This window comes from Puma concolor, chromosome A3 (genome assembly GCF_028749965.1).
Source record: "Puma concolor isolate L17-30 chromosome A3, mPumCon1.1.hap2, whole genome shotgun sequence".
Classification (NCBI taxonomy): Eukaryota; Metazoa; Chordata; class Mammalia; order Carnivora; family Felidae; genus Puma; species Puma concolor.
The window spans coordinates 81,177,220-81,196,809 of NC_141669.1; the positions used below are offsets into that span (position 1 = coordinate 81,177,220).

A 19,590-nucleotide genomic window follows, 5' to 3' on the forward strand; every position below is an offset into this window, starting at 1 on the left:
TGTCAGAGCAGAAAGTATATTCCCACATGCCTCTAGCTACATGGGCTGCTAACATTCCTTTGGGCTTCTGTCCCCATGATTCTGTAAATGCCTTTGTAATTTCTAATGGTATGCATCAGAACAAGACAGGTAAACACAGAAAGGCAAAGCCCTTTGTGCCCAACAGGAGCTTCTGGACCTCTGAGGTTCCTCTGGCCATCACCCCAAAATCTCTGGGTTCAGAGCAAATTCTGATTTAGAGTGGTCTCTTGCCTCACGTCTGTTAGAAACTGAACACCTCTAGAGTCATTGCAAAGTCTACAGAGTGTAGCCAAATGGCCCTGAAACATTGGAGCAGGCCAATGGATACTCCTCACAGGTACAAAAATGCCCTTGGCAAGCAGAAATGGAGTCATTTAAGTAGGGTTTGTGGTTTTGGCCAAAAGGACTAGCATAATAACATCTCTTAAAAATGCATCTATGGTTATAAAATAAAATATAAATTGTGGTATTTCTGTCTCTATCCATTCAGATGATCAAATATGAAAAGAAAAATCAAAACAAAACACTACCAAACAATAATTCATCTTGGACAAGACTTGTAGGTTTTGTCTGGTCAATTTCTCTAGGCCTACATCAAGTTTACTTTTGCTTTGATTTTATTTCACTACAACAAGTAATGGGATGTATTAATGGGGCTCCTGAAAAGCTATACATGGACTGATTTTGCCATTTGTGGGCTTCATTTTGTCACTAACAAAATCTTTACTGTTTGAAACAAATGAAATAATTAATAAAGGAAAGAGCATGAGTTAAAAAAAAAAAACCCATCTGGCTCTGTGCTGACAGCTCAGAGCCTGGAGCCTGTTTCAGATTCTGTGTCTCCCTCTCTCTCTGACCCTCCCCCGATCATGCTCTGTCTCTCTCTGTCTCAAAAATAAATAAACGTTTAAAAAAAAAAAAAAGCCCATCTGGTCTAAAGCAGGGGAGATTGGACTGAGGTCCATTTTTTCAAATGACCCAAATAGGTCACTTAAAACAAGTTGTCTGTTTGTTCTCTATTTTTTCTATAGAGTGGCTAACATATTTTCATTAAATGTAGACTTTTAAGCACAAGGTTTGTCTTGGCCCACCATGAGGGTCTGAACATGTCAGGGGGCCACAATAATGTGCACGTCATACGATGGTGCTTTCAATGCTTTCCTCACTCACAGATCTCCCAGAATCAAAACCAAAAATCTTGTCCAGCAGGCTCCTTAACTTTCTAGGAAAGGAGTTTCCTTTTGGGCTAGAAGTTGTTCAACTGTAGTGTCAAGAAATTGATGTGGGTCTCCAGAATTCAAACAAGTAACAGTCACCCTTTTCCTACCAACAGAAATGCAACTCTATGTAAATATTCACTATAAAGATTTCTATGAAGTTGGAACTGAATTAGTGACTAAAGATGAAAACTAAGAAGATAATCGGCTCTGATGTTATGTGGAAATTGTCTCTAAATTCATCCTTTGAGCCCAAACCAGAATCTCAATCATTGGTTTCTTTATTAGGAAGGCTCACCACGCTATGAGTAGTACTCCTCAACAACTCCATCTAAAGCTGTCTTGCATAAAATTTGTGCATCCTAGATTCCAGCCCTGCACAACCCCATTAAGTTGTAAACGGATTTTATTTGCTGAACAAATGTTAATGCCATTCTACGTTAATGGATAATGCTACAGAAAGCACCTAAGTATTACAGCACTGGAACCTTTAAGAATGAAATATAGTGTAACTTAAAAAACTGTCTCTTACAAACATATGTCAGCCATGAGGGTTCCTAGCTTGTGTCGCCCATCTTCATAGAACTCAGTTATAATTTCTCCCTCGGTTAACTGAATTTTGCAATAATACACAGATTTATTAGGTCCCAGGGTTAAAATTCTCTGAGTAAGAGTAAAAAATAATTACACTTTAGAATATAATGTAATATTCAAATGGCTTGAAAACAGTCACCTCAGCAAAAATAAGAGAGAGGAAAGGAAGAAGAAGTTTAAAGATGAGGTTGATAACGTTGGCCATAAAACCTCTGTGAGTTCAAGTGCACAAATGCATGATCTGGCACTTCCGAATCATAAACACGTGGAAATGGGAAACCTCCCTTTCATGGCAAAATGCCTGAGTGGTTTCATTATTGAGCCAGGGGGACTTCTTCATTTAAATAAGAAAGCTTGATAGATAAGATAGAGAGGGTGCTGGTGCCAGACTGTGCTCGTTAAAATCCCAGCTCTACTACTTTCTAGTTGTATGCCTTTGGGCAAGCTGTGTTTAACTTCCTTCTTCTGTAAAATGGGGATGTTAACAGTGCCTGATTCATGGGGCATCTGTGATGGTTAAATGAGTTAACACAAGCAAGAAACTGAGAACAGTTCCTCGTTTGTAATAAATGTTCCACAAATGTTAGCTCTTCATCATTTGGTACCTGTTATTATCTATAGGATTGATTGCAGATGGAAAGGCCCTGAATGGGAACCATGGCCTTTCCTCATAAAAGTTCTTTCAACTCACTGATGCTATATTCTCAGTTTTCTCTTGTCTGGATGCTGCCCCCTCTACTCCACAGAAACAGCATGCAATAAAACCACTGATGAGCTTTTTGTTGTCCAATCCATAGAGTGGTTTTCAATTCTTGTCTCTCTTCTCCCCTCAGAAATCCTGTACACTGTTGAGCTTGAAACTCTCTTTCCCTGGATTCTGGGACTTCCCATGGCCATTATTACTCCTCGACTTCCTGAGTCATGCCCTCTTACTTTCATTTGCAAGGGGATCCTACTCTCCCTGACCCTTACACGTTTGAATTTCAGCTTTCATTGCCTCTCGGTCTCTCCTCTCTCTGGGTAGATTAACCCATTTCTGTGCTTTTATTACCAACAAAATTAGCCTGCAGCTTTAGACCTCTGTTCTGAGCCCCAGACGGATGTATGCTCATCTACATTCTCCATGTTTACTGGATTGCCTCAAAGGTAGTGCAAACTCAACATGTCAGAAAATTAATTATTTCATCCCTCCCCCTCAAACCAGCATCTCCTTCAATGTTTCCATGCCCGTGAGCGCCCCACCAAGCGTCTCTCATCTGGACAGCTGCAACAGCCTCTCCTCTTTCTTCTTCCCCTTCTCCTCTCAATCCATTCCACAAAGCAGTCAGAGTAGAGTGTCCAAACAGCTAATCTGATAACGTTACTCTGGCTCAGCTCCTTCACTGGCTCCCCTACACATATCTTAAACATGACTGAGAAGAAACAGCCCTACCTGGCTTCTCCTGCCTAGTTTTCCCACCTACACTCTAGCCACTCTGGGCTCACTGTCCTTTGTGGGTCCCTAACCAGCCAAACTATTCCTGTTCCTCTGCTGGCAGACTCAACATTTTTCTCCTATACCAATTTTCTATTCAAACTCCAACTATTGTTCCAAATGTTGCTTCCTCATGAAAGACCTAAAATTAGAGTCACGCTGAGTATTCGTCACAATTAATATTAGACATTTATTTATAAGATTACAAATAAAACTTAGTATCTATATCTTCCAGCACATCACTGGTTTCAAAAGGGTCATGTCTGTTTGGCCTGCTATTGTTCTCCCTGTACCTCCCACATGGAAAGGACATGCTAACACTTGTTAAATGAATATCTCAATTTTCATTATTTTAAGGCGCCTTTATGACCTGCTCATTCTCCACAATAAGAGACAGAGATGGCTATAAGTACCAAGTACCTTGGTGACCTGGACCACATTAGGTTTACCTCACTGATCATAAGGGGAGAGAAAGTGACAACGAAAACTGGGCTCCATAAAGACTACCTATCCATGGGAACCCACTGCTTTTAAGCCAATACGTCATGCCCATGATTTAGAGTAAATGGAATCTGTTTGTGAGCTATCACAATGATATTCTTCCTTCTCCCTTGGAGGATTCTTTCCTTCCTTCACTTATTTATTTATTCATTCAACAAGATCCTGATTCTCAATTCCAGACATCGGGGCCATGGTGTGGGAGGAATACTGACATCTGGCAGATACAATAAATACAATAGGCTGTAACAGAGAAGGCCTCCTGTGCTTGTGTTTGGAAGAGAGGACATGCTTAGGACAAGTGGGGAAGACAGCCCTGAAGAATGACTGGTGTGAGCGAGGCAGAGGACAGCCAGGAAAACATTCCAGGCAAAACTGGGAATACTGGCATGATCATCTAGGAGCTCCCTCAGCAACAACTAAGGCTACTAACACCACAGGTTGACAGGTGAGGACAGAGAAAAGGCCCACCTGGACAACACCAGCACCACTATCACCTCTGTTTCCTCTGACCCTATACTATCTCCCATCCTGGACCACTCATCATGGGCTCTAGGAAGATCAGAACATTAAAGAGAGCTCAGCTATCTTCTGATGAGTTCATCATCTCCACTGCCCTTTGCACATGCTTACAAATCAATGATCTGGTTGGTCCAGACTTTCCCTTTTGTTCCATGACTGATTCCAGGCAGGCTGTGGCTGTGGCAGTGCCAGTGCCAGTGGAATATGAGGGGCAATATCAGGAAGTAGGAGTGGGATGAGGGGGTATAAGGCTTTCTTCAGCCCTCTTCTGAAAAAAAAAATGCCTTAAACCTCTTGACGGCAGCATTCAGTTTAAGTGAATTTTATGTTACCTAAACTATACCGTTTTGGTGTCTGAATTGCTCAAGCCTGTATTCACACTTTAAGCCTTGTTTGGAGTGTGGCAAAGAAAGGTCAAATGACAGATTTCTACCATAACCTCAGAAAAGATAAGAAAGGATAAGAAGGGGTCGGATTTTAAAAATAGTGAAATCAAAGGAGAGATGTGTACTGCTATTAGCATTTTGCTGACATAAATACCATAACCAATCAAAGGAAGATGGCTTTATCACTGAATATTTGGATTCCAAACGTGAAAGTATGTCAAAAGAGAAATAGGACAAGTATATCAGCACTTCACACTATTTGTTGTTTAATCTGAAACAAAGCTCCAGGTTAGAGATAATACAGATATAAAATACAATATGTATTTTATTTAACATATATTAAATGCCAGAAATGAAGCTACCCACTTTGACAACTGTTTTCTATATTAATCTCTGCCAGAAAAACAAAAATCATTACGAACTCAACAGATCAAACTTCAATTAATTATTTTGGTTAACTTGAGAATTAAAAGGTTTATGAAATAATGCTTTCCAGGAAGGAAAAAAATCTGCCTCTGAAAACAATGTGATGATTAATGTAAATTTTTAAACCAAATAATTATATTATTGTCATTCATTAGCAATTCAAGAAAAAGTGTGTAGGATGTCCAAAAGTTAGAAACGTATTAAAATAAAGGTTTTTTCTTTATAGGGAATTGCCATCCCATCTGGTCTAATTTGTCTTGGTGTTTTTCCCAGTGTAATATCAGCTTTTTGAGAATGTAAATTATTAGGTCACTCCCCTGAATAAATATGAGTGAAGAAAAAATATGGGTTGAAGATGACATCCTGATTACAAGTTTGAATACTCAAGAAAACACTAATATGGCAGGAGAGCCCAGCTTAAGTGAATCTGGGTGTGAAACTGGTTCATGGAGGGTATATACTAGAGATGATGATGATGATGATGATGATGATGATGATGATGAAAAGGACAGTGTCAGACAGTAATAGGCAAAAACGGTAAGATGCAAAACAATATGGAAATAAATTTTCAGACAGTGAGCATCACCTCTTTGTCAGAGTGCTTCTGATTCTAATTAAGTTTAGGAGAAAACTAACAAGGCAACCCTTGCCTGACTGGGAAGTAAGGACTATTAAAGGATGCTTTTAAATAGTAGGCTGACAAATGGGGGCATCCAAATGTAAGCACAACTATATTTTTCATCTCAACTCTGTTCTTCTGTCTCCCAGCTGATCACTTTAATACAGTGTCACCTCAGCCTGTACAAAGGCACTGGGTTGATGTGTAACTCCTAGATTTCTAAAAGAAGAATTGCTTTTGTAAAGCGGCATTTGGACAACTTATATGGTTGCCTTCAGAAAAGGTAAACCTCAAACAAGAAGCAAACAATAGGCTCCTTGGACAACACAGCCACATGCCTCCTTCTATTTGGGATCTAGTCCAATCAATTGGTAAGATTTGTAAAAAGAAAAAAAAAAATCTCCTTACCCGAATTATTTCTTCAACACAGCTGTTTGTGTCTCCAGATCTACTCTCCTGAAAGCAAAGGGGGAAAAAAAAACACAACAGAATTAGGCCTGAGAGCACAGATTTATGGTTACAAAGAAAAGATGACACATAAGCTTCTAAACTTGAGCTTGGACCGGGGATGTCTGAAGTGGGGCTTACTGATGAGCTCCTTTCCTTTATGGGGCAGCACGAGTCATGGCTATGACTGCTCCCCTCCCCTCTGTGGCACAGTGGACAGGTCAGCCAGGAGCACTGCATACACCTGAGTTTTAGCTCGGGGCCCTCCAGTCATGGCCATGCTTGGCAGGGCAGGCTTCTGGGAGGATAGCAGTCGACAGACAGGTGTGAGCTCTTCACCTTGGGCTCTACCAATGTGTGGAAATGTGGCCTCCACTGCAAAAGTGGAACCAGTTCACCTACCAAATACATGCAATGGCTTTGCCGAGTCCAGTGGCTTGCTAAGGCTTAAGTAAAAGTCTGTCCTCACTTTTTACGTAAAAGTCTGGTAGTTCCACCATCCTCAAAGCCCAGATTTACTGGTTTGATGAGCAGAAAACTGAAAGACCAAAAGGAGAAATATCCTCTCAACATTCGCACAGCATGCTGGGTGTCATACTCCACAGCCACTTGTTCTGTGACCCACACTGCCCTGTGCTGTGGAGATGTTAAGGACTCTGAGGAATGGTGGCTTCAGGTCAGAGCCGACACTGGGGAGCATTTTAAGTTCCAGAAATGCTGTGTGGTTACTGCTGGTTCCATAGCTCAGAGCACAGGAAGTGGTATGGTGGGGACATGAAAGCAGCATCTGCTGGTAGAAGTGCCCACTGTGGTCTCAGGGAGCCACTTCCCCTGGCCTTTTAATTCAACAAGGCTGCCCACAGTTCAGCGTGACATTCTAGAACGAGGCTGTCTTCATAGTCTTCTCCAAACCCACTCTCCCATCCTCTTCACAGTTCTCTCTCCATCAGGGAAGCAAATGTGCCCCTTCCTGGGTTTCCTGGTTAATTCCAAGTCGCCCTGTAGATAACAGGTCAACCAGGACTTCCTCAGAGCAGCCGTAGCTAAGCCTGGAGTACTCATCCTCAGCCGCATTTACTTCTTCAGAGCACTCATCACACTCAGTAACTAGCTATTTCATGATACTTCCTCCCCACAGAACATACACTCCACAAATTCAGGGGCTCTGGGTCTTTCAGCTGTGCTTCACATTGTCCTGAGTATGCGCAGTAAATGTTGGCTAGTGGACATTGTATGAAGAAATGAATGAACCTACTTCCTGTAGTCTTAGAAATATGAGGAGTACCATAATTGGCTCCAAGATTTGGGAATATTGCAAAGGCTTGCCAAAGAGCACAGCTTTGTACCCTAACCACCCCTGTGTGTGCCACCTCACCCCCTTCACCTGGTGGAAGAGCATTCTGTTTGAAATATTCTACCCTTCATACTGGGTAAGGAGGCAGAGTGAATGAAGATATGCGAAGCTTGAAAAGGTCCCACACATGATTGAGAGAATTTGTCCAGGTCCCCTAATGGAGGCCCATAAAGTTTACATGACTTGCCCCTTGCCACGTAACAGCAGTGCCTGGACCAGACATAGGACTCCTGACTCTCAGTCACGTACATTTTCACTTCCAGAAACTTTCCCCAGTCCCAAAGCTGTGCTTGAAATATAATCTGTTGGCAAATCTGAGTTCATTTGTCAAAGGTATTTCATTACCAGGGTTTCTACAAGGTTTATATAAGTTTAGAAATTTCTTGTGTGTGTGTGTGTCTGTGTGTGTGTGTGCACGTGCGTGTGTGCACACATACATGCATGTGGTAAAATATGCAAAATATGAAATTTGCCATTTTAAACCATGTTTTAAAGTTTTTATTTGTTTTTGAGAGAGAGAGACAGAGCATGAGCAGAGGAAGGGCAGAGAGAGAGGAAGACACAGAACTCAGAGCAGGCTCCAGGCATTAAGCTGTCAGCACAGAGCCCGATGCAGTGCTTGAACTCACGAACTGTGAGATCATGACCTGAGCTGAAGTCTGAGGCTTAACTGACTGAGCCATCCAGGCACCCCCATTTTAAACCATTTTAAAGTGTATAATTTACTGGAATTCAATACAGTCACAATGCCACCACTATCTAGTTCTATAAGTTTTTCATAACCCTGAATGGAGTCCCCATGCCTCTTGAACAGGAACTCCCCATTCTTCTCTCCCCAGCCCCTGATAACTACTACTTTCTGTCTTGATGGATCCTTCTAGTCTGGATATTTCATGTAAATGGAATCATAAAATATGTAGTCTTTTATGTCTGGCTGGTTTCACTTAGAATAATGTTTTCAAGTTTTCAAGGTTCCTCATTTTTTTTTTAATTTATTTATTTGGCTGGGGAGGGGCAGAGAGAGAAGGAGAGAGAAAATCACAAGCAGGCTCCATGCTGTCAGTGTGGAGCCTGATGTGGGGCTCAATCCCACAAACCATGAGATCATGACCTGAGCCAAAATCTAGAGTCAGATGCACAGCCGACTGAGCCACCCAGGCGCCCTGGTTCCTCTGTGTTATAGCATGTATCATACTTCATTCTTTTTTATGGCTGAATAATATTCCACTGTATGGATATACCACATTTTGTTTATCTATTTGTAAATTGATGGACATTTTGATATTTCCACTTTGGCTATTGTGATATCACTTCTATAAACATCCATGAACAAATTTTTGTTTCAATGTCTGCTTTCAGTTTTTTGGGGTATATAATTAGGAATTGAATTAGTAGGTCATATGGCAATCCTACGCTTAGCTTGTTGAGGAACTGCCAAATTGTTTTCCATACTAGCTGTACTCTTTTATATTCCCACCAGCAATGTATGAAGGTTCTAATTTCTCCAACTCCTCACAAATACTTGTTTATTTCTGGTTTTGCATTGTTTTGTTTTTGTTAGGACCCATCCTACTGGGTATAAAATGGTATCTCATTACAGGTTTGATATGCATTTTCCTAATGACTATTGGTGTTGAGCATCTTTACATGTGCATGTTGATCATCTGCATATCTTCTTTGGAAAAATGTCCTTTGCCCACTTTTTAACTGTTTGTGTGTGTGTGTGTGTGTGTGTGTGTGTGTGTGTGTGTGTCTTCCTATTGTTTGCTGTAAGAGTTCTTTATGTATTCTGGATCCTGGACCCTTATCAGATATATGATTTGCACATCTTTTCTTGCATTCTATGGGGTGTATGTTCACTCTCTTGGTAGTTCATGGATGTACATAATTTTTAGTTTTGATGAAGTCCATTTTATCTTTCTTGCCTTTGTTCCTTTGCTTTTGGTGTCATATATAAGAAACCACTGCTGAATCCAAGGTTCTGAAAGATGTACCCCTGTTATTTTTAAGAGTTTTACAGTTAGTTTTTATATTTAAGTCTTTAATAGTTTGAGAACTTTTAGGTAAGGTTAATTTCCTTATGGGTTATTTGGTAATTTTTAGTTAAAATAGGAACATTCTCTTTGTATAAATTACTTCATGCTGGTTCATCACTAAAAGATTAATAACAAAAAGCATAAGGCACAGCCACTGTTGCTCACAGTGCAAGAACACAACATACATGTCTATTACTATAAATCAAGAAAAAATAGTCTTAAAAAGCATGACAGGTTAGGAGACCCAAATGCTTTTAATAATATTTCATTATCTTTTCCTATACGCATCCCTCCTGTTTACCCAAAAGTTCCAGTTTGGTGACACACATCTAATAACTCCCTCCCCAGTGCCTTATCCTAGGACTGCTCTGGAAACTTCACCATTCTAACACTCCAATCCAACTGGATCAAAGAGCTCTTGTTTGAACCTGCCCCAAACCTGCTTCCTTTCCAGGGCAGCCTCAGGCAATCATCATAGAGTCTGTAGGGAACAGTCTCAGTCCAGCCAGGGCTCAATGGTGTTTGGAACAATCTCCTTTGGAATTCAGCAGTGGGGATAAATGATTTCAACTGGAAAACCTGTCTTCAAACTTACAACCATTTCTCTTATTCTACTTCTAAGTCCCAACTCTTTTCTACTGCATAACATATTGGCAGAGTAAATGCTAAGTTCTCATGTAACTTTCTATTTTCCACCTTAAAATGATCAATCAAGAAAAACTTGACTTCATGTTCACTTGATAGACTCACCCAGATACACAACATACTAAAAACATTCTTCAAATTAAACTTTGGGTTGATTCCTTAAACTACAATTCCCCTGAATACCACACTTTAATTTCATTTCAAGTTGACTTATATAAATGACAGGTTGCTCTTATGGATATTTCTCCCTGTAATCCTATAAATTTCTACTATCCTATTCTAAAAAGGGAATTCACTGAGAGAGAAATACAGTACAGATGCCTGTTCAAATACGTCCTTCATCCCTGTAGATGGAATATGTAAGATTATTACACTGGGTCCTCCCAATGACTGCTCCAACCATGAGTTTTGATGGTCTGGACAGACATCAGGTCTTTCCCTACTAGGAAAGACCCTTATTAAAGCTGAGAAATTACCAGGACTGAAGTCAGGACAAACAACTTCAAATAACAGTGTCAGGAAGCCCTGGGCTTAAATGACAGTATGGAGAGTATTTGGCAGAAATCTTGGGCCTCCTCTGGAACATTTATTACTCCTGGAAACACCTAGGGACCTAAGAAGAGTACCACATTGAATCTGAATCTCTAGGATCCCATCTTGGTTGGAATGGGTCTGTGAGGCAGAGTACTGTAGAAAGTTTGAATTGGGAGGAACCTTAGAGCTCATTTTAGGCCAACTCAGTGATTTTAACAGATGGAGAAACTGTGGCCCAGAGAAGTGAAAGACTTTGCCCAAAGTCATTCTGGCAGGAAGGGGCAGTCAAGATAGAGCCACACCCATTTCTTCAACACCAGTTCAGTGCATTTTCTACTATGTCATCTGTCTCTGTATGATCAATCCTTAAAACTGGTACAATTTGAGGTCACTGTCATGCTTGAAGTACAGAAATAAAAGAATCTGAAGAGTATTTGGGTAAATTCCCATGATGCACATTATCCAACACTTAGTCACCCTGTGGCTTACTAACCTCCAACATCACTTGCATAGACCAAAGGGGGAAGAGACAGAAGAGAAAGTGGACAGAAAGGGTTAAAACCACAAACCCTTCTGTGACATTGACAGATTGGAGACAAGCTTTTGTGTCTCCTGAAATTGAAGGACAGAATCCCACCTCTTCTTTTCCAAATACACAAAAGGGGGTAAGCAGGTAGGATTGGGGTGAGTAGAGGGTGAGGGTTTGGGGGAGACTGGAGGGCCTTTCACCTTCTTGACGTCTTTCTCAAATCTGGTTTCAGCTGCAGTTGGGTACTTTGATTATATTTACGTTTTCAAAACTTTTAGTGTTTATGAACTAGATTAAAACATGCATGTAATTTACATCTCTAAATTTGTGTTTATATTTTTCACAATAAAGTTATTGCTTTCCCTGGAAAGGTACCCACTGAGAAGAAGGACTGCACAATGCACATTTTAATTACTCTCTATTTTTTTTTAAGGGTTTGTAGCTGTTGTTTCATGCTGAGTTGCTGAGCTGTTGCTCCGTATTTACTGCGACTTTGATGAACCCACCCCATTTCCTATCATTACATTTTGAAATCTGTCATAACAGTCTCACCTCACTGAACCTCCAACTAAACTTCAATTAAAAGCTAGCAACCCCAGCTGATTCTCCTGCTCTACAGCCTTGTCTATCACGTTCCTTTTTCACAGAACTGCTTTCCTCAAATCCTACCACTTAAAAATACACACCACACACTCTGCCAGGGAAATGTAAGGAGCTAAGCTGTGGGAAAGTAGAGCTGGAGAAATAGCCAGGAGCATCCTATCAGTGAGAGCAGAAGTCCCTAATTACCATGCCAAGCACAGAGCCCTGGAAGAAGCAAGCAAGGCTTAAGGAGAAAAGGCTCGATCAAATCAGTGGGAAATGGCATTTCGCTGCATAGATGAAGCTGCACACGTCCTATTTTCAAAAATAGTTTAACTCTTCATCAGACATATTTAAGATGGAACTTTCATTCTAAAATAAAGCTACTTTAAAGTCACGATGCCTTTGCTTGTCTGCAAGCACTCAAAAGGCCCTCAAGCATTTAGAAATTGTTTATCACATGCACACTCTTCAATACTTCTACAGAAGTATTTTTAAATAAGCCTTACTATTCTTGATTTACAGAAAAACTAAGTTACAAAGAAATTAGGTGTGTGCCATCCATGCCACCAAAGCAGTGGCGAGGATGTAAGCTCGAATTCAGGGATCATCATAATTCTATGGGAAGCTCATCCACTGGCTGTAACCCCAGCCTCACCTGAGGCCAGTGTCACATGCGGACAGGGAGGCAGCTGGCCAGTTCTCTTTCGAATTCAACCTGTCTTACACCCAACCTAACTCCTTCCCTTTTGAGGGCTACACTCTGCTCCCACCCACACTAAAAACCCACTTCATCCCTCTTCAGTCCTTTTTTATCTCCTGAATCTGCTCTTTTGCTCTGCCACTCACATCCATCCCTTCCTCTCTGATTCTACTGTTACACCATCATTGAGACATTTATATACTGAGAGGAAATATAAGCAAAAAGAGAAATAAGAAAAGAAAGATGTACAAAGGTATATATAAAAATGCAAACAAAGTGAGGGTTGATGGTGGCAATACTAATATCAACTAAAGGATGGTTCATAGAAAATAAAATAAAATAAAATAACTGAAGAGCACAATACAGAATGAGGAAAAAAATAGCCCAGGCAGTAATAGAGCATCATAATAAGGTATGCTAGGAAAAAGGCAGAGAAATAGAATTATTATGGTTGGAAGTGTTTAATCCACCCTTATCATTCCTAAATAGACAAAGGATGCTGTATCCTCCTCCAAAAGAAACTATATAAAGGGATAGAAAAATTTAAAAATTAACTAAAATGAATAAGGCTGAATTGTTAGGTACTGTGAACTTAGACAGGAATCCCAGTGTTTCAAGCACACATGAGACAGTTACCAAAGCGGCAATTGCTGTAGTAGTCATATATTGAGCTACGATAGGATGAAAAAAATTCCAAAAAAGTAGTTGTTTTATAGCCCAGACTCTTTAACCACAAGTTATCAAAACAATGAAGCTATAGGGGCGCCTGGGTGGCTCAGTCGGTTGGGCATCCAAATTCGGCTCGGGTCATGATCTAGCAGTCCGTGAGTTCGAGCCCCGCATCGGACTCTGTGCTGACAGCTCAGAGCCTGGAACCTGTTTCAGATTCTGTGTCTCCCTCTCTCTGACCCTCCCCTGTTCATGCTCTGTCTCTCTCTGTCTCAAAAATAAATAAATGTTAAAAAAAAAATTAAAAGAAAAACAATGAAGCTATAAATTAAACACTGTATAGGCATAAAAACCTTCTAGAATTCTTAGAATAAAACAAATATCACACACTTATAAATAGGTCTTTATAGTTACAGAAAAATAATATTAAAATACTGCCAAACAAAATTATGGGATACCCCAAAATATTCTTAGAGAAAAATTCACACACTAACAAAATTACACTATGTTTTGAGAGAAAATTTAGGTGCTAGGCAATCAATTAAAAATTTAAAATCAAGAGAGATATAAAAGGGAGAAAATAACACATAGGGAAAACCAATGAAATATTTATAACATGAAAAATCAGTAGAGTTTACAAAGCCAGAATATAATTTATTGAAACAAAAATAAAACATACCACCCAAACAATAATAGAAAGTCACTTAAAAATCTGTTCAATAAAAAGAAAGCCCAGGGGGCGCCTGGGTGGCTCAGTCAGTTGAGCTTCCAACTTCGGCTCAGGTCATGATCTCGTTGTCTGTGAGTTCAAGCCCCGGGTCAGGCTCTGTGCTGACAGCTCAGAGCCTGGAGCCTCCCTCAGATTCTTTGTCTCCCTCTCTCTCTGCCCCTCCCTTGCTTAAAACATTTAAAAACTGAATAAATAAAAAGAAAGCCCAAATAAACATAATTTGATATAAGAAGAAGATAAAATATATGGAAGGGATTATAAGAAGATATTGATATTGATATTAAAAAAGAATACAATACTAAAACTGAAAATTTTTGATGAAATTAGCAACTTTCCGGGGAAAAAAAGGATTTAAATAAAGAAAAGAGACTGGACTTATAACCCTGAGAATGCAGATTAAATTTAAAATTATTTTCAAATATGGCTTCAAATCAGATAGTTTTAAAGTGAAGTATTTCCAACTTCCAAGGGAAACTAATTCCATATATTTTCTTTTCCAGAGTAGACAGTAATGTAAAGTTATGAGTGATTTTATTAAATTAGTATAAAAACCTAATATAAGAGAATAATCAATATCTCTTATGAAGATAAATATAAAATTCTCAACAGATTATTAGTAAATATAATTCAATAAAATGTCACAATAATTAGTGGGATTCTGGGGAATGCAAAATGGTTTAATATTTAATATTAGGGCCCTTTTAAAGTACTGTATCAGTAAGGAAAATATGTAAAACTGGGATTATCTCCACCTATAGATGTTTGATCATATACTTAGAAAAATCCAAAAGAGTTTACTGGGAATCTTATTAAAAAGGGAAGTTAAAAAGTATTGGGTACAGGGGCGCCTGGGTGGCTCAGTCAATTAAACAGCCAACTCCTGATTTCGGTTCAGGACATGATTGCATGGCTGGTGAGATCCAGCCCCAAGTTGAGCTCTACGCTGACAGCATGGAGTCTGCTTGGGATTCTCTCTCTCTCTTTCTCTCTGCCCCTCCCTAGTGTGCTCGCTTGTTCTCTTGCTCTCTCTCTCTCTCTCAAAATAAATAAATAAATAAATAAATAAATAAATAAATAAACAAACTTTAAAAAAAGTGCTGGATATAAACTAAGGAGCTCAATAGCTCTTCTGTGTAGCAGTATGAAAAAAATCCCATCCACAATATCAAGAAAAATAAATGAGGAAGAACCTTCAAAGAAATGTTTAAAACCCATAAGAAAAATCTTCAGAATTCTAAAATTTACAAAAAAGACCTGAAAGGGACCAAGCTAGACCTCTCAAATCTAATACCCAATACAAAGCCAAATAAATATATCAAGAGAAACAAACCACAAACTGCATTAAACTTAAGAAAATTGAGATGAAAGTCACATAACATAAAATCAACTGCATTACAGTATACAATTTGGTGGCATTTAGTATATACATCTAGTACACAATATTGTGAATCACAATCACCTCTTTTTCCAAAACATTTCTATCAGTACAAAGTAAAATGCTGTACCCAACTAAGCAGTTTCTCCCCATTCCCCTTCACATTAGCTATTTATTTATTTATTTATTTATTATTTTTTATTTTTTTTTTTTTAAAGTTTATTTATTTATTTTGAGAGAGAGAGGGAGGGGCGGGACAGAGAGAGAGGGAAAGAGAGAATCCTGCGCAGGGTCCGCACTATCAGTGCAGAGCCCTACCCAGGACTGGATCTCACGAACTGTGAGATCATGACCTGAGCCAAAATCAAGAGTAGGATGTTTAACTGACTGAGCCACCCAGATGCCCCCACATTAGCTTTTTAAATATGATTATATTGTACTAACAAATACTTTACTTAACTGAAAAGAACAGAATGAGGAAACTGTTGATAAATAAGTAGATTTTACAGTGGATATGGTATCTCTCATTTATGTGTTTATGACCAGTTCCCAGCAGAGTACTTTGTACAATGTGTAGTAGGTGCTTGATGATGTTTGTTGAATGAAGTAATAAATAAAAGGCCAATATATTTTTTAAAAGAGACTCTTAAAAATTAAAGTGTCATACTTTATAAGTAATAGGGCTGGTCATCTACATTACAAAGGGATGTCTTTGCTTTACCTGTCTCACCCCTCCCAAATAAATTGCCAGAGTTATCTTAAAGACAAATTCTTAGAACATCAACATGTATTTACTTCATTAAAATTAAGCTTATACACATTACTGCAAAAACCATTAGCAAGTTATGTGACTTCCCTAATCTCCATACTGGTATCTGTATTAGGCTCCTATCAACAGGCAGTATGATTAAAGAGTTAATAATTGATTTTCTATCAAATTCTTAGACATAGGACAAGGTCTTTCAATTATGATATTATTTTTATAATGAAAATTAGTAACCTCAATCAAAGCTTGTAGTGAAACGTGCATTTCGTCTTCAGAAAGTTAAATGGTCTGTCAGTGCACTGACCTTGTCAAATATCTATTGATGGCATAAAGAGATCAGAACCAGAGACGGTAGTTTTACATCTTGATCACTGATTGATATTGAGTGCTTTTCCACAGGGTCATGTCTCAATAAAGTGCCTGAATAGTGTATAGCAAAGCTGTCTTCCACTGTCCTGTCAAAGCTGGGTAAAGAAACCACATAACACTGGTAGTGAACACGTGCTTTCCACTTATAATCTGACATTGACAAGAACACTTCAAGACCTCTGTGTTCTTTCATCTAAAATTGTGCAGTCATTACTCTGAGCGAGAGGAAGACCACACAGGCACAGGCAAGTGACAGTGCTGACGTTATTAACCCTCACACAATAGGCAGACTTCAGTGAGATTTCGGAAATGTGCCATTTCCTTTTCAACATTTTTCTGAATCTTGTCCTGTACCCTATCTATATAATCTAATAACAAACCATGTGTTTTCTGTAGGTAGAAGAAGGTTTGCTGATAGGGCATCCCTATAACATATCTGTTCTCCTTTTTAAAAAAAAATATTTATTTTTGAGAGAGAGAGAGAGAGAGAGAGCATAAATGAGAGAGGGACAGACAGAGAGAGGTAGACACAGAATCTGAAGCACGCTCCCAGCTCCTAGCTGTCAGAGCAGAGCCCGAGGTGGGGCTTGAACCCATGAACCGTGAGATCGTGACCTTAGTCAAAATTGATGCTTAACCAACTGAGCCACCCAGGCGCCTCTCTTTTGTTTTCTTAAATGATGGAGGAAAACATACAGGAGAAGACACATTTGACTGTCATTTATGGTTGGAACATGGTTTTCTTTTCCAATCATGGAATTCTGAACACAAAAGCTTATAAGATGGAGAGTAATATGATATGGCTGAAGAAATTAGCCAATGAAAGATACTTATGGACTACTGTAAGTGGCAGAAGTGGCCTTATGTATTTAACAATATTCTGTTTGGCACATTCTATTAAGTTTACTTATGTACTTGGATAAAAGAAATAAAGGACAGATTCACAAGTAACTCTTAATATGTCACGTTTCTTCATGAATCTTTCTCCATGATCATCTCATCTTTACCCAAGGTCTCAGGTCTGGCTGACCCCCAGAATAAAGTTCATTACTTCTGTGCTTGACGTCAACTGCTTCTGTGTATGCTGTCTGAGGAGATATGCTGTAAATAAAAGCTGAATGAAGAAATCCATCTGAAAATGAGGCTGACCTGAGAGGTGGGAGCAGGCAGCATTGAAAAGCATGAGTGAGAAACTGGTACATATTTCTATTGGCTGGTGAGGAATTTTTAATACTCAAAGTTTTGGGGCGCCTGGGTGGCGCAGTCGGTTAAGCGTCCGACTTCAGCCAGGTCACGATCTCGCGGTCCGTGAGTTCGAGCCCCGCGTCAGGCTCTGGGCTGATGGCTCAGAGCCTGGAGCCTGTTTCCGATTCTGTGTCTCCCTCTCTCTCTCTGCCCCTCCCCCGTTCATGCTCTGTCTCTCTCTGTCCCAAAAATAAATAAAAAACGTTGAAAAAAAATTAAAAAAAAAAGATTTTCTTTTTTCACTTGCGTGAATTTACAGCATTTTTATTCTGTATTCTGCTAATGTGGCTTTAACTGTTAGTCTTGGAAAATATTTGCAGGCTATTGGAAGGAGATCTGTCATAACGGCAATGGGTTTTATCTTTTCCCTTCCACTCCTAGAAAATACTCAGTTCCTTCAAAACCTGTATTTGTGCCCCAAGGTAAGACAGAGTGAGTTTATTCGCCTGTGGAACTTGGCGTACCTGGGGCTGAACCTGGGTATTAATCCACACATCTGCCTTTCTGCTATCAGGGCAGGGCTCAGAAGGCCCCTGGAAATGCCCATTGACTCCTGAATTTCCAAATAAAACATCACCAGATAAAGCATTCTCTCCAGGTCCTTGCTGAGCAATTCAGGAAGAGAAGAGACACGTCAGTTCCTGTGACCCTACCAAAAAGATGGCAAACTGTTTTCTATCCCTATTCCAAAGCTTCTGTGTAAAGCCCAGTAAGAAGGCAATCTCTCTGTATCTTCACACTCTCACTGGTAGCACAGCCTCTTGGAGTTGTAATCCAGAGGGAGAAAAACAAAAGTTTTCAAAAACAAAAATTTCAATAAGAAATAAATACCACATTTTAAATATGCTGAGATCATTATGACACGATTCTGTTTGGAGAGAATGCAGATGTTCCCTCTTCAATGTTAGCTAACACCATGTGTGAGATCCTTCAGATACTGGGAAACATTGAGAACAAGACTATGTTGCTTAGGTCACTTTTTGATTTAAAAACCTTTGGTTTCTTTGGCTTTTCTCAGTAGATTGTTAGAGTCTGAAATTGATCTGTAAGGCAAATTTCTGTACCAATAATCTCTCTTTTGAACAGAGAAAAATTTAACAGTATGTATGTGTGTGTGTGTGTGTATAAAATATATACATATTTATAAAAAATATATAAATATAAAATATACAATATAAATAATATAATGTAATATTATATTATATAATTATATATTATATATAATATTACATAATACAAATAAATAATATAATAAAATAATAAAATTATAATATATAATATACAATATAATTTATATTTATAATATATTATATTATATTTTATATAATGATTATATAAAATACAAATATAAAATATATAACATAAAGGCTTGAAATCTAATTAAAACACACTCAAGATTATGTTGGAACAACTTGGCAATTTAGCAAAAAATGATCATTTTGTCACAAATACCAACAAGAGCAGTCAGATTAAGTCAGCAAGTATAAATGAAAATTTGTCAAGGTTACTTTCTATCTAACACTATGGCTGAAAGGCCTACAGGAAAAGCAAAAGGAAACAAATCATTCAGTTAAACCCTCCTTTCTAACATCATGCCAATACATAAAGTGCCATGTTTGATTATGGACTTGATCTCTAACACTGGGAAGGTGGATGATATTTAGAAACCACTTTCCTTTAGGCTACAAAAAAAGAACACCCCAAAACTTAACAATCATAAAGGAATAAAAGATACAGACTATTTAATGAAACATGCAACCAGAGAGGGACTTGAAAAACCTGTAAGGCAGTGTAAAGAGTAAGAACAGGTGGCGACAGATGGTGACCACACTTATTGTGGTGAGCACTC

General features: G+C 38.9%; 1 protein-coding gene across 5 annotated transcripts in view; it reads right to left on the reverse strand.

Annotated features, from left to right (window-relative positions):
- Positions 1–19,590, reverse strand: part of AFF3 (ALF transcription elongation factor 3) — a 578,761-nt gene that overhangs the window by 279,008 nt on the left and 280,163 nt on the right. For all 5 annotated transcript variants that reach the window (XM_086701326.1, XM_086701328.1, XM_086701330.1 and 2 more), the window contains one exon: positions 6,166–6,213. In XM_086701326.1, coding sequence (XP_086557452.1) covers positions 6,166–6,213 — 48 coding nt within the window. The remainder of the gene's footprint in view (positions 1–6,165; positions 6,214–19,590) is intronic.